The sequence below is a fragment of the Pseudophryne corroboree genome, chromosome 3, assembly GCF_028390025.1.
Source record: "Pseudophryne corroboree isolate aPseCor3 chromosome 3, aPseCor3.hap2, whole genome shotgun sequence".
In the NCBI taxonomy this organism is placed as follows: Eukaryota; Metazoa; Chordata; class Amphibia; order Anura; family Myobatrachidae; genus Pseudophryne; species Pseudophryne corroboree.
Window position 1 is genome coordinate 468,676,285 of NC_086446.1, and position 24,213 is coordinate 468,700,497.

The 24,213-nt window shown below is 47.7% G+C and overlaps 1 protein-coding gene across 1 annotated transcript in view; it reads right to left on the reverse strand.

Annotated features, from left to right (window-relative positions):
• Nucleotides 1–24,213, reverse strand: part of LOC135056040 (myosin-16-like) — a 580,471-nt gene that overhangs the window by 25,190 nt on the left and 531,068 nt on the right. The window contains exon 17 of the mRNA XM_063960763.1: nucleotides 15,191–15,316. Within this exon, the coding sequence (XP_063816833.1) occupies nucleotides 15,191–15,316 (126 nt within the window). The remainder of the gene's footprint in view (nucleotides 1–15,190; nucleotides 15,317–24,213) is intronic.

The window sequence follows — 24,213 nt, forward strand, 5'->3', positions numbered from 1 at the left end:
GGTGTAGATATTGGCTGACTTTCCCTTAGCCAATTCACATGCTCTGGTTAGGGCAACCAGTTCAGCAACCTGGGCTGAGTGAGGTGGGCCTAGCGGTTCTGCTTCTATGGTGCCTTGGTCATCTACGACTGCGTATCCAGTACACAAGTCTCCCGAGTCTGACTGTCTGTGACAACTACCGTCAGTGTAGAAAGTGAGATCTACATCTTCCAGTGGGTTGTCACTGATGTCAGGCCTTGCCGTGAAATTTTGGGTCAAATATTCCATACAATCATGTGTGTCATCCTTTGTATTAAATCCTCCTTCCCCACCACTCTCATCCTCCACCCTTTGTGCCTGCCCAGGCACACCTGGGAGATATGTTGCAGGATTTAATGCACTGCATCTCCTTATGGTGATGTTTACGGGGGCCATTAGTGCCAATTCCCATCTTGTAAACCGCGCTGATGAGACGTGCCTGGTTTGGGCAGAATTTAGCAAGGCTGACACTGCATGTGGTGTATGAATTGTGAGGTTGTGACCTAACACTACATCTTCGCTTTTTGTTACTAGCAATGCTATCGCAGCAACGCTTCGCAAGCATGTGGGGAGGGATCGCGCTACCGTGTCTAGCTGAGCGCTGTAGTATGCTACCAGCCTGCTGGCATCACCGTGCTTCTGGGTTAGGACGCCTGCCGCGCAACCAGCACTTTCTGTTCCGTACAGCTCAAAGGGTTTCCCATAGTCTGGCATACCTAATGCTGGCGCCTGCGTTAGGCACTGTTTAAGTCTCTCAAATGCCATCTCGGATTCGTCTGTATGCGAAATCCGATCAGGTTTGTTTGATGAGACCATCTCCTGCAAAGGTAATGCTAGAATGGAAAATCCTGGGATCCAGTTACGGCAATACCCACACATTCCTAAAAACGTTCTGATCTGTTGCTGGGTTTGTGGCAGAGTCATGTCTCTAATTGCTTGAATTCTATCAGCGGTCAGGTGTCTCAGTCCTTGTGTTAGACAGTGTCCTAAATATTTTACTTTCGTTTGGCATAATTGCAACTTGTCTTTGGAAACCTTGTGTCCTGTGTCTGATAGATGAAACAGGAGCTGTTTCGTATCTTTCAGGGACGCTTCCAATGAATCTGAACACAGTAGTAAATCATCCACGTACTGTATCAATATTGATCCACTCTCTGGTTGGAAAGACTGTAAACAATCATGCAAAGCCTGGGAAAATATACTTGGACTGTCTATGAAACCTTGTGGTAATCGAGTCCATGTGTATTGGACTCCTCTGTATGTAAATGCAAACAAATATTGGCTGTCAGGATGCAGAGGTACCAAGAAGAAAGCGGAGCAGAGGTCAATAACAGTGAAAAATTTCGCAGTGGGAGGGATCTGCATAAGGATGACAGCTGGATTTGGCACTACGGGGAACTGACTCTCAACTATTTTGTTAATCCCCCTTAGATCCTGCACTAGCCTGTAACCCCTCCCCCCACTCTTTTTCACAGGGAAGATGGGACTATTGGCAGTGCTGGATGTTCTTACCAGAATGCCCTGTTGTAGCAAGCGCTCTATTACGGGATATACTCCTAACTCCACCTCTGGCTTCAGAGGGTATTGTGGGATTTTTGGAGCTATCCTACCATCTTTTACTTGCACAACTACTGGAGCTACGTTTGCCATTAATCCAGTGTCTTGTCCATCTTTAGTCCACAGTGACTCTGGTATTTGGGATGTCATTTCTTCTACCTGGGATGGATTCCTATTTAACATAACAGTGTGGGACATTAATTTTGATGGGGAGTCTAACATGTCTCGCACTTCCTGAGCGTTATTCTCAGGTATGTCTAAGAATACACCTTCAGGAGTACAATAAATGACGCACCCCATTTTACACAATAAATCTCTTCCCAGGAGATTAGTCGGTGCCGATGCTGCCAGCAAAAAGGAATGCTTGGTGTGCAAAGGCCCTACTGTAACCTCGGCTGGTTTGCTAACAGGGTAGTGCTGGACTACTCCCGTTACTCCCATGGCTGGAATTGTCTTACCAGTGGTTCTCATGCCCACTGTCGAATTTATCACTGATTTGGCCGCCCCCGTATCTACAAGAAAGTTTAATGATTTACCAGCTACATCAATTGCAATTTCGGGTTCACTTCCAAGACTTGCAATCAATTTTACTGGCTGCAGATTACAGGTGTGGCCACACCCCTATTGGGTATGGTGACCTCCCTGAATCCCGCTGGCAGCAACTACTTGAGAGGGGGTTAACTGGGAACTACCAGAGGCTTGCCAGTCTCTGTTCGGGGGATATCTTTTTGTTTCCCCTGCATGTGGCTCATAACTCCGTTTCTGCGGACCCTGATCCCAATTTCGTGTGTCATGTCGTTGTCTAGGGGGTTGATATGATTTTTGTGAATTTTTCGCTCTACAGTCTCGTGCCATGTGTCCCTGTCTATGACAAAAATAACAAGTTACCACATTTGACTTACCCACAGGGGTCGGAGGTTTATACGAAGGTTGCCTTGTGGTCAAAGCCTGTATACTTACGGCCATTAACTTATCACCTTGTGACTCCCTGTGTCTGGTGATATTTCGATCGTGATCAATAGCAGCCTCTCTCAAAGTAGCCACCGACAGACCTCGCCAACATGGTTGCGTGATCTGTACCCTTGTCTTTAATGCTTCTTTTAAACCATCCATTAGCACAGATACTGCTACTTCTCTATGGTTTATGTTTGTTTTAATGTCTTCTATGCCTGTGTATTTAGCCATTTCTAGTAATGCCCTGTGAAAATATTCTGAAGCTGTCTCTGACTCTTTTTGTTTAATGGAGAAAATTTTGTTCCATTTAACTACAGCTGGAAAATACTCTTTCAATTGTAAATTTATTCTTTTTACATTGTCTTGGTTGTACACATCCGTAAGGGGTACATCCTGATCCAATCCACAGTCAGCTAAAAATTGAGCTGAGTCGACATTGGAGGGTAAACATGCCCTCAGCAATATCTGCCAGTCTTTGTTATTGGGCTCTACAGTGTTCCCTAGGTCTCTGATGTATTTCTGACAAGCAACTAGATCTTTTCTAGGATCAGGGAATTCAGACACTATGGTTCTTAATTCCATTCGGGAAAACGGGCTGTACATGGCAATGTTCCTGACAGGAGTGATTCCTGTAGTGTCAGTTTTCCCATTTGGCACTGCTATTACCCTGACGGGATTAAGTCTACTAACATCCTTCTGAATAGATTCTACAGCTTGTGGTGAAATGGTTTCAGCATAGTGTATGGTGCCGTACTTACCCGTTGATACGACCTCACCTGTCCCTCCGCTAGGGGCCTTTGATACTAATCTTACGGGTTGGGCTGTGCCCACTGCTGTTTCTGATATGGTGGCTGCTAGAGAGAGCGCCGATATTGTTGTTGATTCGTCCTCTTGATCACACTCCTGGGGAAAGTTTAGAACAGGGTACAACTTGCACGGGTTAATATTTGCATTAGTTAACTTATTAACATTATCCTTAACATTTATACAGTTACTAAGTGCTTGTTTATTACACCCTAGTGCGTCATTCTCCGCAACCAACTTCTCTCCCGTTATGTAAGGTGGCGGTGGTGCCGTAGCTATCAGTTTCCTGATAGGGTTAGATCCTGCCGCCTGAGCCAATCCTCTCTGAATTTCACCCTCCTGTTGTTATAACTGTAAATAATCATAATGTTTGATCCGTCTCTTTGTTGATTTAATGAGACATATCCTTCTCCTTAGATTTAGTAACACATCTGGGCTAAAGCTGCCTACTCTTGGGAACTTCTCCCCGTCATGTACAGTCATTCTTTCCCATTCATCACATAAAACTTCTGTATGTGAACCATATTTTTCACACATTACATACCTTGCCGACCCGATTGGTCGGTTTACTGAATCAACCCGAACCGAGGTTGATCGCCCCCTACCCGAACAACTGGCCCCCATAACTTGCAGGTGTTGCTTTCACTACCTCTGACCTTCAATCAGGGTCTTCAGCGAACCCTTACAAAAACCAAAATGTTCAAGGTAGGCCGACGGTGAAGTTTACCGAGAACCCCACTCACTCGCCCACGCCGACCAATACGCCTACACACTGCTTTAGCGCTGGCGTACTCGACCTAGGGCCCCTATGAACCTTTGTTTACTGGAACATGCGAGTGTGATCCGCAGAGCATTAACCCTTTCCAGTAACTGTTGGTTGTTGGATAATTCCTTAGTGACCAGCGAACTTCCCTTAAAAAAAATAAAAAATGACACAAATCACGTTAGAATGTACAAATAGCGTTTATGACCCCTTTCGTACGCAAATGGTACTGGGTCAAATTACTAACTAATGCACACAATTACGTGCGGTACAATCGTTCAGCACATAAGCAACTAATCTTATGTGCGGAGCGACCAGTGGAATCGAAATTTAGCAGCTGCGAATTCCTTCAGCCTGAGCTTTATGGCCTATATGGGTTCCGCACCAACCCTTTCTGGTGTTGGGCTACTTGTCTCTATTTATAGCGGACTTCCTTGTCTGCTGTACCTGGACCTCCTGGTCTGTTCTGGACCTCCTGGTCTGTGCTACAGTATGACCTCCTGGTCTGCTATACTCTAATGCTCTTTGTATATTTAACAAGGGATGCCTCCCTAGCCACCGTGCATGTCACTTACACGTATGTAATTCACGAGAACTCGATGATTTCTGTGGTTCAATCCCAAAAAATTGTAGAAACTTATATATACAAACACTCACTCACCACATGTACACTTTACTTTTGTTTCTATTTCTATTTCTGCGCAGAAATTTCTTTCCTTTAGACCAGATGAGTCGTAAATTTAGAGAAGGATCTATTAATTTAAATTTCAGACACTAAAATTGACTTGCGCTATTTATCGCGTTGCCACCTTTTCGCCTGTTTAAAATAACACTTATCGTGTGATTTGTTACGTGGGCGTACCCGGACGCTCCGTTGCGTAATATACGCTGCGTGCGTCGGCCTTTGGGTTACGTACGCGAGTCTCAGCCTTTTGTTAGAGACACGTGTACGCAAGGCAGATATCCACCGTAACACAATTAACACGTTTATCAATGTAGGTGATCCTCAATCATCTACCGAGCACCACACAAGTCTCTCCTTGTATCTTAGGCAAAGCTTTACAAATTACCCCTTAAATGTATTACCTTTACTCTTTAACTACTGATAGCAACAAATCTTTCTTAGCCCGTTAACAATTGTGAAATGGCAAACAGGAGAGTGATATGAAAATACACGAATGGAAAGAAATGCAGATATATGCGTGCGTGCGTACGCAAGACAGAAATAAACAGTTTTAAAAGACACTAGCGTATTGTTCTTACCTCCGGTTCCGGATTCCTTCAGCACCCTTTACTAAGCGAAGCAGACGCTTATCCAGACAGCACTACGAGGAATATGACCTCCCGCCCTTTGCTGATGGATAATGTCTGCTGAAATTACCTAGTACAGATATGTGAAGGACGGGCGAGCCGCCTATTGATAAAGCTGAATATTTATCTTACTTAAAACCCTCTAAAAGGTGGAAGAACACAGTACGCTATTGGCGTATGGTATACCGTAAGGGTACGCACGTTGCGTAACAATCGCTTAGCCGTAGTCGAGACGCTCGAGCGTCACGTTCGCTTACGGCCAAGAGATCACAGGCAGGCACGCTATAGGCTGCCGACTAACGTAATGATACGCTATTAGCGTAGCGGACGCTCGGGACCACGAAGAGATCACCAGCGGCGCAGACGCTCACAATGTTAAACCTTTATAACTATACCATAAACAATGTACTTATACTGTAAACCCTTGTGCAGTGATAAGGTGAAAATGCAACACAGTGTAAGATGGTTTACACTAAAGCTGTTTGAGCGATAGAGACGCTCCTATTACCCACTGCAATATAATGAACACACACACAATACCGGTCTAAGGGTCTAACGCCTTTTAAGGAAATGAATGAATGTTCAAAAAGAATAAAACATTACAAGTCATACACTACCAATATAACATAGACTACCTAACCAGATAACTACACATGAAATACAATAGCAGTACAATAACACTTAAGAGAAAGAGAGAGAAAGAGGAGAAGAGAGAGAGAGAGAGATATATGGCTCACAATAACAAGAAAGACAATATGATTGCGGAGAAAACTTACGCTCAAGGGAAACAATCGCATGCGCCTCTGGATATCCAGCTCCCGATTATCAGCAATGAGAACCGTTGAAGAGAATAGAGAGCTGGCCCAGATCGGCTTGTCCTTTTATACCCTACACATAATACTGTACAATGGTCCCTATATTCTTATTGTTCATTGGACACAGGAATTCGTCTTCGCATTATAACAAAAGGTCATAGGTTGATTCATACAGGTGGGCTGTGACTATTTCCAACTGCTCAGGTGGGTGGGAAACTAGGTTTTCCGCCGCATGGATAATAAAGTGCAAATAATAGTAAATGTCCATAAACTTCTTATGTCCATAACTATTCGCACGAGCGAGTAATCCGCTTCAAACCAACACCGGAATATTGCTAATTAAATACTCTTCCGATGGATACTAAACACCACTGTATAACCCTTTTCTGACCCTTCGTATCAAACAAAGAGGGATCTCTCTGTCTATGAACATGCTATATTAACTAAACTTTCAGATTCTATCAAAGGGACCATAATCTACAAAATACATTATATGGTGATAATATGTAACGATTGAGTCGCACGCTAGACGCATACAAACTCTACCGTAAATGCGCATACCGTGCGCCTGCGGGTGCACGCAACAGCGAGTATGCGCACGCACGGGAGAGCACATGCACACGCAGCGGGGACACATATGAGGTGCAAATATGGCAGTGTGCATCATGATATTTTTCTGACTTTGACAACACACACAGGGGATGCTCTATTTGAAGACAGTTCCCCCACCAGGCCCTTTGGAGAGACAGAGAGAGAGTATGCCAGCACACACCACAGCGCTATATAATACAGGGATGTACACTATACTGAGTGATTTTTCCCCTATAGCAGCTTATATACACAGTATTGCGCCTAAATTTATGTGCCCCCCCTCTCTTTTTTACCCTTTGTGTACCAGGATACTGCAGGGGAGAGCCTGGGGAGCTTCCTTCCAGCTGAGCTGTGAAGAGAAAATGGCGTCGGTGTGCTGAGGAAGAAGGCCCGGCCTCCTCAGCGGCGGGCTTCTGTCCTTTTATGTACTTTAATGGCGGGGGTTAATGCACATATACAGTTTATCAGACTGTATTATGTGCTTTTCGCCAAGTAAGGTAATCTAATTGCTGCCCAGGGCGCCCCCCCCCAGCGCCCTGCACCCATCAGTGACCGGAGTGTGTGGTGGGCTAAGGGAGCAATGGCGCACAGCTGCAGTGCTGTGCGCTACCTTAATGAAGACCGGAGTCTTCAGCCGCCGATTTTCAACTTCTCTTCGTTCTTCTGGCTCTGCAAGGGGGACGGCGGCGCGGCTCCGGGACCGGACGACCGAGGACTGGGCCTGTGTTCGATCCCTCTGGAGCTAATGGTGTCCAGTAGCCTTAGAAGCCCAAGCTAGCTGCAAGCAGGTAGGTTCGCTTCTCTCCCCTCAGTCCCACGTAGCAGTGAGTCTGTTGCCAGCAGATCTCACTGAAAATAAAAAACCTAACAAATACTTTCTTTTCTAGGAAGCTCAGGAGAGCCCCTAGGGTGCATCCAGCTCTGGCCGGGCACAGATACTAACTGAGGTCTGGAGGAGGGGCATAGAGGGAGGAGCCAGTGCACACCAGATATAGTACCTAATCTTTCTTTTAAGAGTGCCCAGTCTCCTGCGGAGCCCGTCTATACCCCATGGTCCTTACGGAGTACCCAGCATCCACTAGGACGTCAGAGAAAACTATATACAAGTCTTGCAGAAAAAGTCCGCACTTGGGACGGGCGCCCAGCATCCTCTACGGACTACGAGAAATAGATTTACCGGTAAGTAAAATCTTATTTTCTCTAACGTCCTTGAGGATGCTGGGACTCCGTAAGGACCATGGGGATTATACCAAAGCTCCCAAACGGGCGGGAGAGTGCGGATGACTCTGCAGCACCGATTGAGCAAACAGGAGGTCCTCCTCAGCCAGGGTATCAAACTTATAGAACTTTGCAAAGGTGTTTGTCCAGGACCAAGTAGCTGCTCGGCACAACTGTAATGCCGAGACCCCTCGGGCAGCCGCCCAAGAAGAGCCCACTTTCCTAGTGGAGTGGGCCTTAACCGATTTCGGTAACGGCAATCCTGCCGTAGAATGCGCCTGCTGAATCGTGTTACAGATCCAGCGAGCAATAGTCTGCTTTGAAGCAGGGGCGCCAACCTTGTTGGCCGCATACAGAACAAACAAAGCTTCAGTCTTCCTGATCCGAGCCATTCTGGTCACATAAATCTTCAAAGCCCTGACTACATCCAGGTACTCGGAATCCTCCAAGTCCCTTGTAGCCACAGGCACGACAATAGGTTGGTTCACATAAAAAGATGAGACCACTTTTGGCAGAAAGTGGGGACGAGTCCTCAACTCTGCCCTATCCACGTGAAAAACCAAGTATGGGCTTTTATGCAATAAAGCCGCCAATTCGGAAACACGTCTTGCCGAAGCTAACGCCAACAACATGACCACTTTCCTCGTGAGGTATTTCGACTCCACAGTTTTAAGTGGTTCAAACCAAGGTGACTTGAGGAAACGTAACACCACGTTAAGATCCCAAGGCGCCACCGGAGGCACAAAGGGAGGCTGAATATGCAGCACCCCCTTCACTAAAGTCTGTACCTCAGGAAGAGAGGCTAATTCTCTTTGAAAGAAAATGGATAAGGCCGAAATCTGGACCTTTACGGACCCTAATTTTAGGCCCAAGGTCACTCCTGTTTGAAGGAAGTGAAGTAGACGGCCCAAATGGAACTCCTCCGTAGGAGCAGCTCTGGCCTCACACCAGGAAACATATTTCCGCCATATACGGTGATAATGTTTCAACGTCACGTCTTTCCTAGCCTTGATCAGGGTAGGAATGACTTCCTCCGGAATTCCTTTTTCCGCTAGGATCCGGCGTTCAACCGCCATGCCGTCAAACGCAGCCGCGGTAAGTCTTGGAACAGACAGGGCCTCTGCTGCAGCAGGTCCTGCCTTAGAGGAAGAGGCCACGGATCTTCTGTGAGCAACTCTTGCAGCTCCGGATACCAAGTCCTCCGTGGCCAATCTGGAACAATGAGGATTGTTCTCACCCTGCTTATTCTTACAATTCTCAACACCTTGGGTATGAGAGGAAGAGGAGGAAACACATAGACCGATCTGAACACCCAAGGTGTCACCAGAGCGTCTACCGCTACCGCCTGAGGGTCCCTTGACCTGGCGCAATACCGCTTTAGCTTTTTGTTGAGACGGGACGCCATCATGTCTATTTGAGGCAGTCCCCACCGATCCGCGATCTATGCAAAGACTTCTTGATGAAGTCCCCACTCCCCCGGATGCAGGTTGTGTCTGCTGAGGAAGTCTGCCTCCCAGTTGTCCACCCCCGGGATGAACACCGCTGACAGCGCGCTTACATGGCCTTCCGCCCAGCGTAGAATCCTGGTCGCTTCTGCCATGGCCACTCTGCTCCTTGTTCCGCCTTGGCGGTTTATATGAGCCACTGCCGTGACATTGTCTGACTGAATCAGAACCGGTCTTCTCCGAAGTAAGTTCTCCGCTTGACGCAGGGCGTTGTATATGGCCCTCAACTCCAGGACGTTGATGTGGAGACAAGTCTCCAGGCTTGACCAGAGACCTTGGAAATTTCACCCCAGTGCCACTGCTCCCCAGCCTCGAAGGCTTGCGTCCGTGGTCACCAGGACCCAGTCCTGAATGCCGAACCTGCGACCCTCTAGAAGGTGAGCACTGTTCAGCCACCACAGGAGCGATACCCTGGTCCTGGGAGACAGGGTGATCCTTTGCTGCATTTGTAAATGGGACCCGGACCACTTGTCCAAGAGGTCCCATTGAAAAGCCCTCGCATGGAATCTGCCGAAAGGGATGGCCTCGTATGAAGCCACCATCTTCCCCAGGACCCGCGTGCACTGATGCACTGAAACCTTCTTTGGTTTCAATAGGTTCCTGACCATGGTCATGAGTTCCTGAACCTTTTCGATCGGAAGAAAAACCTTTTCCTGGTCTGTGTCTAGGATCAGGCCCAGAAAGGTCAGACGCGTTGTAGGAACTAGCTGGGACTTCGGTATATTGAGAATCCAGCCGTGTAGCTGCAACGTCTTCATGGACAGAGACACGCTGTCCAGCAACTTCTCCCGAGATCTCGCCTTTATTAGGAGATCGTCCAAGTATGGGATAATTGTGACCCCCTGCCTGCGCAGGAGCACCATCATTTCCGCCATTACCCTGGTGAAAACCCTCGGGGCCGTGGAAAGCCCAAACGCCAACGTCTGAAATTGGTAGTGACAGTCCTGCACTGCAAATGTCAGGAACGCCTGATGGGGGGGGGGGGATATTGGAACATGAAGGTATGCATCCTTTATGTCCAGGGACACCATCCAATCCCCCCCCTCCAGGCTGGCGATGGCTGCCCGGAGTGATTCCATTTTGAACCTGAACCTTTTCAAGTACAAGTTCAGAGATTTCAGGTTTAAAATGGGCCTGACCGAACCGTCCGGTTTCGGGACCACAAACAGGGTTGAATAATATCCCTCTCCCTGCTGGAGATGAGGAACTGTGACAATCACCTGTTGAACATACAATTTTTGGATTGCTGTCAACACTGACTCCCTCTCTGACGGGGAAGTCGGCAGAGCCGATTTGAAAAACTGGCGAGGAGGCAAGTCTTCGAATTCTAGCTTGTATCCCTAAGCAACAATCTCTAATGCCCAGGGATCCACCTGCGATTGAACCCAGACGTGGCTGAAAAACCGAAGACGAGCCCCCACCAGATATGCCTCCCCCCGGGAAGCCCCAGCGTCATGCGGTGGACTTTGCAGACGCAGGGGAGGACTTCTGCTCTTGGGAACTAGCTGTGTGCAGCTTCTTTCCCCTGCCTTTTCCTCTGGTAACAAAGGACGATCCCCGCACCTTCTTGTTTTTATTGGAACGAAAGGACTGCATTTGATAATGAGGTGCCTTCTTAGTATGCTGCGGGGGGACATAAGGTAAGAAATTCGACTTACCAGCCGTAGCCGTAGAGACAAGGTCCGAGAGGCCGTCTCCAAACAACTCCTCCCCCTTGTACGGCAAGGACTCCATGTGCCGCTTAGAATCGGCATCTCCCGTCCACTGCCGGGTCCACAGGAGTCGCCTAGCAGAAATAGACATAGCATTTATTCTAGAGCTTAATAAACAAATGTCTTTCTGAGCATCTCTCATATACAAGGCAGCATCTCTGATATGCTCTAAGGTCATTTGAATGGCATCCCTATCTAAGGTGTCAATCTCCGTAGATAAGGAATCTGCCCAAGCCACAACCGCACTACAAACCCAGGCCGACGACATAGCCGGTCTAGCTATAGTACCTGAGTGAGTGTAAATGTGCTTCAAGGTAATTTCCTGCCTGCGATCAGCCGGTTCCTTGAGGGAAGCCGTATCATGAGAAGGCAGTGCCACCTTTTTGGACAAGCGTGTCAGCGCCTTGTCCACTTTTGGTGAAGATTCCCAGCGTATCCTATCAGTTTGTGGAAAAGGATACGCCATAAGAATCCTTTTGGGAACTTGTGGTCTCCTATCTGGAGAGTCCCAAGCCTTTTCGCACAATTCACTTAATTCAAATGATGATGGAAAAGTGACTTCAGGCTTTTTCTCTTTATACATGTGTACCCTTGTGTCAGGGACAGGGGGTTCCTCAGTAATATGCAAAACCTCTTTAATGGCCATAATCATGTACCGTATACCCTTAGCCACCTTCGGCTGTAATTTTGCATCTTCATAGTCGACACTAGAGTCAGAATCTGTGTCGGTATCTGTCATCGATCTGGGATATGGTGCGCTTCTGAGACCCCGACGGGCCTGGCGCTATAGGGACAGGCATGGACTGGGTACCTGACTGATCCCTAGCTTCTGCCTTGTCTAACCTTTTATGCAATAAATTGACATTTGCATTCAAGACATTCAGCATATCCACCCATTCCGGTGTCGGCGTTGCCGACGGCGACCTGACATTCAAACACTCCCCCTCCCCAGTAAGCGAGCCTTCCTCATCAAACATGTCGACACACGCGTACCGACACACTTCACACACACAGGGAACCCCTTTTCTGAAGACAGTATCCCCGTCAAGGCCCTTTGGAGAGACAGAGAGAGAGTATGCCAGCACACATCCCAGCGCAATAACCCTGGAGACCAACACAAACTGTTTTTCCCCAGCAGCGCTGTGTAATATGTAAACCGGCAATTATGTGCCCCCCCCTCTCTTTTAAGCACCCTTTCACCGTGTGTAAGCAGGGGAGAGTCCGGGGAGCTTCCTCTCAGCAGTGCTGTGGAGAAAAAATGGCGCTGGTGAGTGCTGAGGGAGAAGCCCCGCCCCCTCGGCGGCGGGCTTCTGTCCCGCTCAAACTTAGTAAAATATGGCGGGGGCTCTTTTATATACATGTACAGAGCCCACCTGTACATGTATATAGTCTTTTTGCCATGTAGAGGTTTATATTGCTGCCCAGGGCGCCCCCCCCTGCGCCTGCACCCTTACAGTGACCGGAGTGTGTGAGGTGTATGGGAGCAATGACGCACAGCTGCAGTGCTGTGCGTTACCTCAGTGAAGCTGAAGGCTTCTGCCGCCTGAGACGTCTTCTGACTTCTGTACTTCTGGCTCTGTGAGGAGAATGGCGGCGTGGCTCCGGGGGTGGACGCCCAGTAAGAACCTGCATTCACCCCCTCTGGAGCTAATGGTGTCCAGTAGCCGAGGAAGCAGAGCCTATCTTTGACAAGAAGGTCTGCTCCTCTCTCCTCAGTCCCTCGATGCAGGGAGCCTGTTGCCAGCAGTGCTCCCTGTGAAAAGTAAAAAGTAGAAAGAAAAATCCAAACAAAAATGCTTTCAGGCAGAGAACTCTGGAGAGCTCTCTACAGTGCACCCATCTTGCTCTGGGCACAGTGTAAAACTGAGGTCTGGAGGAGGGTCATAAAGGGAGGAGCCAGTGCACACCCAGAATCCAAAGCTTTCTTAAAGTGCCCTATCTCCTGCGGAGCCCGTCTATTCCCCATGGTCCTTACGGAGTCCCAGCATCCTCAAGGACGTTAGAGAAAATATGTTTAAAAATCATCCCTGATATTGAGCCACAGGGCCGTAACTAGCTATGGGCCAGTGGTGCCTGGCACACAGCGCAAAAGCACTGTGGGCGCAGTACTGCAGGCTCAACCCACAGAGTCGTGACCACCGCTCCTAGCTGCATCGCTGCCTGGGGTGAGCCTCAGTTCACCTAGCCAGGTAGTCACTGGTGTGGATGAGGATCGCAGGGTTGTCTCCATTTCCCTCCCGCGTCGGCCGCGGAGGAAGGAGCTCTGTATGCTGGAGATAGAAGGCTGCTACCAGGTAGGGGGAGAAAGGTGCTGACCACCGCCACTTCTGTTAAAGGGGAGCGGCAGAGATGCAACTGATTGCTGCCACTCTGGGGAGAAGAGTGGGACACAGTCGCCGCGCCACCAGTTCCCTGAAGGAAAGGAGGAAGAGACGGTCCTAATGTGTGTGCTGCAGTGAAGGAAGACTACCACTGCTGCGATACTGGCGACAGCTGCGGTATATCTGTGCGGGGCGAGGGTGTGTGTGTGCCAGTCTATGTTCTATAATGTCTGCGAGGGTAGAGGGGATTGCTACTGTGTGTGTGTGGAGCTGGGATGTCGGACGCAGGCTGCTGTGTGGAGCAGGGGAGGGGGTTTGAATGGCTTCTGTCTACTGGGTCGCACGTGTGTGTGGTGTCTCTCTGGTCGCAGCCACTGTATACTAATGGGAGGGGGGTAGTGTAGTATTGCTGCCGTGTGTGGTGGTGGGGGGGTACTTACTGCTACTGTGTGGTGGGGTGGTATGCTCCCTATATTGCCCCCTCTTCCTTTTAGCCTCCAAATATATATATATATATATATATATATATATACTGTGCTCTGTTGCACACCCTCTCTCTCTTCCTGATTCCCTCTGTCTTTTCCCCTTTCTCATCCCTTTTCTCTGTCTACCTTGCGGGTTTGGTAGCTCGCTGCGCTTGTCACAGGTTCTGCTCCCACTCTATGGGTGTTGTGGACACTCATAAGTGGGAATAGGCTTTGTAGGTCGGCATTCCAGCTGTTGGCATTCTGAGCGGTTGGGATTCTGGTGCCGGCATGCTGATCGCCGGGATCCCAACTGCCAGCATATGAACTACTCTATATCCCCTCTACCTGTCTAATGTATAAAAGGGGACTCTATGTGCTGTACTGTGTAAAAGTTCCTCTGTCTGCCGTAATGTGTAAAAGGGAGCTCTGCCTGCCGTAATGTGTAAAAGGGAACTCATTGACCATGTCCCTTGCTCGTGAAACCACGCCCCTGTTTTATATATGGGGGGGCACCAATGTTGTTTCTTGCACACATCGCTAAAATATCCAGTTACGGCACTGCTGAGCCATGAGAAAATGTCTGGAAAAATCCCTTCAGTTTAAATGAAATGCAGTAATTGAGTTGCACATTTGTAGAATGAACACTAGATGGCAGCAACATTTCTCAATTTCTTTTTCTTTCATTGGTAAAAGTTATGACTTTTAGGCTGGAGTTTGGAGCTTTTTTTTCCTAAACGGTTTTTTTTTTGTAGATGTTATACTATCTGACTCTTATTTGAATCTTTTATAGGCCAGACCTGTGAAGTCTTTTTTTCCATAATGACCATAACCCCTATGGAAAGCATGGCATGTCTTAGCAAAGTATAGGTCCTGTGTGTGGGCACAGTTATGGCATCATATTTCAAGCCGCAAATAAGTCAGGATTCTAGCATATGCAGTATAATGGAAAATATATATATGGTATTCAGTTGGGATCAATATGTAAACCCGGCAGTCGGAACCTGGCCGTCAGTATACCGACAGCGGGATCCCGACTTTGGTAATGCCGGAAGCGGAACGAGTGCTAGCAAGCCCCATGTGGGCATCCTGCGCTCGCCACAGGATTTATTCTTCCTCTTTGGGTGTCATGCTAAGAAGATACGGAGGAACGTCACCTCTGAGATGGCTTTCTTGACTCTCTCCTCCGACTTCCTAAATTCATTCAGGTAGTCTTCGCTCTCAGCCATCACCTGCTGCAGCTGTCCCTCCAATTTCTTCTTCGCACCTGAGACAGACTGGAGCTGGAAAAGAAAGATTCCTTCATGAATTTTCAATATAGATTTCATGGAACATTTCCTATACTATGCTTGAGAAGGAATCAAGGAGTTAAAACATTTTAAATATTTTGATCAGGCTAATGATTTAAAAGCATTACTTTTAAGCCATCAATTAAATATAATAAATAAGACCCAATATATACAGCTGATATGTAGGTAATATAGTGACAGACGTCAGTTTCACAACATAAGCTTTCCACTGACTGGAAGCTTATATGATGATCATTCATTCAGTGCTTTCTATATGTATTCTGCTGCCACAATACTGTGTGTGTGTGTGTATATATATATATATATATATATATATATATATATGTATAGTTATATATATATAGTTATATATATTGTAAAGAATTACGTTCTAAAGTGCCTATTAGTGCAAACGTACAAAGTGCAAAATGTTGTGCTAAAGTGAACAAATATTTTGGGAATGGACTTAGCTTCTTAGTTGGCGTCTTCGGTTGTCAGACCTACATATAGTCAAGGTGTATAAAAAAGAAAGGAGAAAATATAGAGACCATCTGTCACAACTGAGGGCCTGAGCTGACGGGAGGCAGCCTCAGTTGTAGGGGCTGAGATGTACCGGAACCTGGGAGGTTGTATCAGACCCCTGGACATGTAAGTAACATGAATAATAACTGCCCGAAGGCGTGACCACGACAACTTAGATAAAAGTCAATGATGTTTATTATGACAACTCCGCATCACAGCAGCAATAAAAGAAAACGTAAAAGTCAGCAAAGAATAAATACAGTTCCTGAGTACTACAGCATGGCAGGAGCCACAGGGCACTGGTAGTGTGAGATAGTTCTTATGATCTTCTAGATGGAAAGTCCTTACCAGGCCCGGCTGTAGCAATGGAGATAACCCAGGATTGTACCAGCTGGTGTTCCAGGAAGAGCTGGGTTGCTGAAGGTAAAACAGCTGCTGTGGATACTGGCTGGAACCAGACTGTTGTTAGCACGGAGTGGATACTGGCTGGAACCAGTTAAATAATAAATGAACTTTGGGAGCGATGAAATGTGAACTGAAATGTAGAACTTGAGAGCGGAGAAATAATAATTCCGGTGGAGAGTGGTAAAGTGTAGAAAGGACACCGGCCCTTTAAGGGAAGCTGTATTCTGCTGGAAGCTGAGGCTGGAAGCAGGTAGTGTTGTAGCTGGAAACAGATGAATCCACAATGGATTGGAGAGTCAGGCTACACCGCAGGTGGAATGCTGGTGCGGGTCTCTATGGTGGAAGTCTTGAGACAGGAGCTGGAACCTGGAAGACAATCATAGAAGAGAGACAAACAGGAACTAGGTTTGACAACCAAAGCACTGACGTCTTCCTTGCTCAGGCACAGCTTACTTATACCTGCAGCAAGGAAGGGGTTGGCTAGGCAATTATGCAAATCAACAATACAAACAGCAGATTGGTGGAAATGATCAGATGACAGAATCCAAGATGGCTGCGCCCATGCAGACACTTGGAGGGAAGTTTGGTTTGTAATCCATGTGGTCTGGGAAACAGTAATGGCGGCGCCGGCCACCGGAGACAGGAGACGCCAGGCTGATAGATGCACATTTAACCACGCGGGCACAGCGGAGGCCGCGGCTGATGAAAACACCACTCTGACACTCTGCATGTGGAAACTCAGGAACAGCGGAATCTGGTCCTGGAACGCTGAGCCCGCCTTAGGAGGCATCTGAAGGGTAAGTAATGGCGTCCAGATACCCGGATCGTGACAGCACCCCCCCCTTTAGGAGTGGCCCCAGGACACTTCTTAGGCTTTAAAGGAAACTTTGCGTGGAAATTTCGGACCAAGGCAGGAGCATGGACGTCAGAGGCATTGGTCCAAGAGCGTTCTTCAGGACCATAGCCCTTCCAGTCAATGAGATACTGAAGTTGACCGTAACGGTGACGTGAGTCCAGGATCTTGGCCACTTCATACTCAACGCCTCGTTGAGTTTGGACTTTCGGAGTTGGTGGAAGTGAGGAATGAAACCGATTCAAGATTAGCGGTTTCAACAGGGAAACATGGAATGTCCTGGGTATTTTTAAGAAGGGAGGTAACTGGAGTCTGTAAGCAACAGGATTGATGACTTGATCAATTTTAAAAGGACCGATGTAGCGAGGTGCAAACTTCATACTGGGAACTCTTAACCTCAAATTCTTCGTGGATAACCATACCCGATCACCCACCTTGAGAGCAGGAACTGCTCGACGCTTCTTATCCGCAAACTTCTTGTACCTGAACGATGCCTTGAGCAGAGCTGATCGTACGCTCTTCCAGATATTGGCAAACTGATGCAAGGTGATATCCACTGCGGGAACAGAAGTTGCTGGAAGCGGTTGGAACTCAGGGACTTTAGGGTGGAATCCAAAGTTGGTGAAGAATGGTGTTGAAGAAGATGAAGAATGATACTGGTTGTTATGACAGAACTCGGCCCAGGGAAGTAATTGAACCCAGTCATCTTGAGAGGAGGACACATAGATGCGGAGGAAGGCCTCCAAGTCCTGATTCACCCTCTCAGTTTGACCATTGGTCTGAGGATGGTAAGCCGTGGAAAACTTTAGCTTGACTTGGAGGACTTGACATAAACTTCGCCAGAATTTGGCTGTGAATTGAACTCCTCGATCTGAGATAATTTCTTCTGGAAGACCGTGGAGTCGGAAGATCTCTTGTATGAATACTTGAGCCAACTTGGAAGCTGACGGAAGACCGGTGAGAGGAATGAAGTGTGCCATCTTGGTGAACCGGTCAACTACCACCCAGATGGTATTGAACTTGTTGCACATGGGCAAATCTGTAATAAAATCCATCGACAAATGGGTCCATGGTCGACGGGGAACAGATAGTGGAACCAGTTGCCCCGCAGGCGACTGGCGGGATACTTTATGTTGAGCACACTTTGGGCAAGATGCAATAAACTCCAAAACGTCCTTTTTCAGAGTTGGCCACCAATAGGACCTAGAGATAAACTCCAGGGTTTTTTGGATACCTGTATGTCCGGCAAAACGGGAAGCATGGGCCCAATGCATGAGCTTCTTCCTTAGTGTCGGCTTCACAAAACTTTTCCCTGATGGGGGCGTAGAGTCCATCCCTACCGTGGAGAATGCCAACGGATTTATAATAGGATGCTTGTCTGAAGACTCTGACTCATTTTCTTGCTCCCATGAGCGGGAAAGGGCATCGGCCTTGCGATTCTGAGAGCCCGGACAGAACTGGAGTTTAAAGTCGAACCTGGAAAAGAAAAGTGCCCATCTGGCCTGACGAGGGTTGAGACATTGTGCGCCTTTTAGATATAGAAGGTTCTTGTGGTCTGTAAGGATGGTGATTGAATGAGAAGCTCCCTCCAACAGATATCTCCACTCCTCTAGAGCGAGCTTGATGGCTAGCAACTCCTGGTCGCCAATGGCATAGTTGCGCTCCGCTGGGGAGAACTTCCGTGAGAAGAAACTGCAAGGATGTAAATGACCATCTTTAGCCCTCTGAGATAACACCGCTCCTACTCCAACGGAGGAGGCATCCACCTCTAAGATGAAAGGAGAGTCGACGTCAGGCTGTTTCAGGACAGGTGCAGAGATGAACCTCTGTTTTAAAAGATGAAAAGCTTGCATGGCTTCTTCAGACCACTTGGACGGGTTAGCACCCTTCTTGGTGAAAGCAGTAATAGGCGCCACAATGGTGGAAAAGTCTCGTATAAACTTTCGGTAATAATTGGCGAACCCTAAGAACCTCTGGACCCCTTTGAGGGTTAAGGGTACTGGCCAATTCTGGATTGCTTGTAGTTTCTCAGGATCCATCTCTAGTCCGGAACCGGACACAATGTACCCTAGAAACGGAATGGACTTGACTTCAAAGACGCATTTCTCTAATTTGCAGTAGAGATGATTGACACGGAGACGGGACAGAACCTCCTTTACCCAGAAACGATGTTCCTCTAAATTGTTGGCAAAAATGAGGATATCATCTAGATAGACCACGACATGACGGTATAGAATGTCTCTGAAGATCTCATTGACGAAATGCTGGAAGACAGCTGGAGCATTGCTCAATCCGAAGGGCATGACGAGGTACTCATAATGTCCGTCACGGGTGTTAAATGCGGTCTTCCACTCGTCACCCTCACGGATCCGGATGAGATTGTATGCACCTCTCAGGTCCAGCTTTGTAAAGATGGTAGCTCCGCTAACTCTGTCAAAGAGCTCAGTAATCAGGGGTAAAGGATAGCGGTTCTTGATGGTAATGTCGTTCAAACCTCTGTAGTCGATGCACGGCCGCAGACCACCATCTTTCTTCTTTACAAAAAAGAAGCCTGCGCCGGCTGGAGAAGAAGAAGGTCGAATGAACCCCTTTGCTAGGTTCTCTTTTATGTATTCCTCCATAGAATGCGTCTCGGGGAGAGACAACGGATAAGTTCGGCCTCGAGGTGGAACCTTCCCTGGAACGAGATCAATCGGGCAGTCCCATTCTCTATGAGGGGGAAGGATATCAGCAGAAGCTTTACTGAACACATCCGTGAAATCTTGATATGGAGGAGGTGGAACATCAGACGACCTGGGGGAGGAGGAACAGACAGGCAACACTTTAAACAAACATGTCTTAGTACAGGAGGAACCCCATGCCAGGATTTGCGTAGTCGTCCAATCAATTGTAGGATTGTGAAGACGGAGCCATGGAAGGCCCAGGACCACAGGATGTGTAGCTCTTGGAATCACTAAAAGTGAAATAAGTTCGGAATGAAGAACTCCCACTCTCAGACGAACTGGTAGAGTCCTTAGAGAAATAACTGTATCAAAAATTTTACTGCCATCCACAGCAGTTAAGGAAAAGGACGAAGGAAGTCTCTCGGTGGGTAGGGACCACCGTTTAACATAGGCTTCGGTAATAAAGTTCCCAGCTGCTCCGGAATCCAGGAGGGCAATGACGTTCTGATAACGTTGAGCAACTTGAAGCGAGACTGGGAGGTTACAATCTTGAGGAGATGGAGAGGAGATCATTACTCCTAGCCGGCCCTCTCCTTGGCGAGCTAGGATTTGGAGTTTCCCGGACGTTTGGGACAGGCATTAATGGTGTGAGACGGAGCTGCACAGTACAAACAGAGAAACTCGGAGAGACGTCTTCGGCGCTCAGCAGGAGTTAAACGGGAACGGCCAATTTGCATGGGTTCATCTTTAGTTGGTGACAGTTGGCGAGGAGGAGGAGCAGAAGATTTTGGAGCAGATGATCTTCCACGCTCAGTTGCTCTCTCTCTGAAACGTAAGTCAACTTTCGTACAAAGTGAGATTAACTCATCTAACTTGGAGGGTAAGTCTCTGGTAGCTAACTCATCTTTAATACGCTCGGATAAACCATGCCAGAATGCAGCATACAGGGCCTCGTCGTTCCATGCCAGTTCGGATGCCAGGATCTGGAACTGTATAAGATATTGTCCTACAGTACGTGATCCCTGGCGTAAACGGAGAATCTCAGACGAAGCTGAAGTTACCCGGCCTGGCTCGTCGAAGATGCGCCTGAATGTTGACACGAATGCAGTGTAAGAAGATAGCAGGGTGTCGGACCTCTCCCATAACGGTGATGCCCAATCGAGGGCTGAGCCACTGAGAAGAGAAATAATGTAGGCAATTTTTGTACGGTCACTGGGGAAATTGCCAGGTTGTAGCTCAAACTGAATCTCACACTGGTTGAGAAATCCCCTGCAGAATCTTGGAGATCCGTCAAATTTTGCTGGCGTTGGAAGATGAAGACGTGGAGCAGGAATGGGTAAGGTGGGTGGGGTTATAGCTGGAGTTACTGTGGTTGACGCACCAGACGCGCCTGATCCACGGAGAGTGGTCAGAATCCCATCCAGCCGAGTAGAGAGATCCTGGAGACAGCGGATGATGTGGCCCTGTGCAGCCTCCTGATGTTCTAGTCGGGCTGCCAGTTCTTGCATCGGCCTGGCCGCTTGATCCTGGTCTCCGGCTGGATTCATTAGGTCAGTGCTTACTGTCACAACTGAGGGCCTGAGCTGACGGGAGGCAGCCTCAGTTGTAGGGGCTGAGATGTACCGGAACCTGGGAGGTTGTATCAGACCCCTGGACATGTAAGTAACATGAATAATAACTGCCCGAAGGCGTGACCACGACAACTTAGATAAAAGTCAATGATGTTTATTATGACAACTCCGCATCACAGCAGCAATAAAAGAAAACGTAAAAGTCAGCAAAGAATAAATACAGTTCCTGAGTACTACAGCATGGCAGGAGCCACAGGGCACTGGTAGTGTGAGATAGTTCTTATGATCTTCTAGATGGAAAGTCCTTACCAGGCCCGGCTGTAGCAATGGAGATAACCCAGGATTGTACCAGCTGGTGTTCCAGGAAGAGCTGGGTTGCTGAAGGTAAAACAGCTGCTGTGGATACTGGCTGGAACCAGACTGTTGTTAGCACGGAGTGGATACTGGCTGGAACCAGTTAAATAATAAATGAACTTTGGGAGCGATGAAATGTGAACTGAAATGTAGAACTTGAGAGCGGAGAAATAATAATTCCGGTGGAGAGTGGTAAAGTGTAGAAAGGACACCGGCCCTTTAAGGGAAGCTGTATTCTGCTGGAAGCTGAGGCTGGAAGCAGGTAGTGTTGTAGCTGGAAACAGATGAATCCACAATGGATTGGAGAGTCAGGCTACACCGCAGGTGGAATGCTGGTGCGGGTCTCTATGGTGGAAGTCTTGAGACAGGAGCTGGAACCTGGAAGACAATCATAGAAGAGAGACAAACAGGAACTAGGTTTGACAACCAAAGCACTGACGTCTTCCTTGCTCAGGCACAGCTTACTTATACCTGCAGCAAGGAAGGGGTTGGCTAGGCAATTATGCAAATCAACAATACAAACAGCAGATTGGTGGAAATGATCAGATGACAGAATCCAAGATGGCTGCGCCCATGCAGACACTTGGAGGGAAGTTTGGTTTGTAATCCATGTGGTCTGGGAAACAGTAATGGCGGCGCCGGCCACCGGAGACAGGAGACGCCAGGCTGATAGATGCACATTTAACCACGCGGGCACAGCGGAGGCCGCGGCTGATGAAAACACCACTCTGACACTCTGCATGTGGAAACTCAGGAACAGCGGAATCTGGTCCTGGAACACTGAGCCCGCCTTAGGAGGCATCTGAAGGGTAAGTAATGGCGTCCAGATACCCGGATCGTGACACCATCGTGTGTAACGTCTTAACTCTGCATATTTGTTTAAAGGCAACAGATACAGGGGGTAATTCTGAGTTGATCGCAGCAGGATTTTTGTTAGCAGTTGGGCAAAACCATGTGCACTGCAGGGGAAGCAGATATAACATGTGCAGAGAGAGTTAGATTTGGGTGGGTTATTTTATTTCTGTGCAGGGTAAATACTGGCTGCTTTATTTTACACTGCAATTTAGATTGCAGATTGAACACACCCAGGGCCGGCGACAGGGGGGTCAAAGGGGACAACTGTACCGGGCCCCAAGGGTCAGAGGGGGCCCCAAGGATATGCCACTTAGTGACCGTCAGGGATGTGAGCCGTCTTGTCCAAATAGGGCAGTGAGCTGTAGGTGGTGTGGGCGCAGCCTCAGAGTAAACAGGAGGGCGGGGGTAGCAAGTCTGCGCTGTATAGGACTGAGACAGCTGGCCATGTGGAGAGTGCCAGGGCTCCCTAAGGGCTCAGTACAAAAGTACAAAATGAAAAAGGGGGTGTGCTCTCTCTATAATGGAGCCTCAGAGTGACAGGAGCCTCTTACACACAGTCATTATGCTGCGCAAGTGTGCACCTGCTATTCCGGGTCCCTATCTGTTGCAAGCAGTTATGGAACATGGCAGCAGCTCCGCTGGGCAGGATTCCTGTGCCCTGTGCTGGCCTCCTCTGGTGGGGTGTGAGGGCCGCATGGTACCTGCTGTGTGGTGTGCGGGTCTGGATAGTGGAAAGTGCAGCGCAGGTGAATCTCTCCCCGGGGTAAGAGTGGATTGGTGAGGGTATATATTGCTTTGGCATAGGGTAGGGGAGCTGGGAATGCAGCATGTAGTCATTGGGGACAGACAGACTGAGGGAGCCACAGCTGGGTTGGACACATGTCCCCAGCATGGACGTTATTTGTGAGAATATTCCAATATGCCATATGCTGACTTTGCACTAGTCGTGTCTTGGATGACATTAAATAACTTTATGCTATGAATGGAGTGCTGGTCTTGTCTGCAGCATAGCCCCTGCTGGAGCCTCTGTGTGTGGATATATATATATATATATATATATATATATATATATATAAAATTAGATGGGGCCCCACAGATGTGCACACATCTTGACAAAGGGGTTGAAGTCCCCAAAACGCCGATGGATACTTTATTGATGTTCTAATACAAATTACGTTTTCACAAGACCCTGAGTGCCGCAGATTTTTTTGTTTGTTGGTGGATCTTATACTGAGGGCACCGGGGCACTTTGGACATTTAGAAGAGTGCCGGGCTGTTTCCATTTGTTATATATATATATATATATATATATATAGATATATATATAGATACAGCATATACTCCGTATATATTTTATGCGTGTTTCACAAATACACTGTTTTATAGCAGCCACCCATAGATATTAATGGTGAGTGTTTTTAATAAGCAATCTTATAAATTATGTACGTGTTATTTCTTTGACACTTGTGCGCTTAGTTCCAAAACAAATTCTTATATTGTGCATCTGGAAAGTATTCACAGCGCTCCACTTTTTCCACATTTTGTTGTGTTACAGCCTTATTCCAAAATGGAATAAATTAATTTTTCCCCTCAAAATTCTATGCACAATACCCTATAATGACAACGTGAAAAAAGTTTTTGGGGAGATTTTTGCATATTTATTAAAAA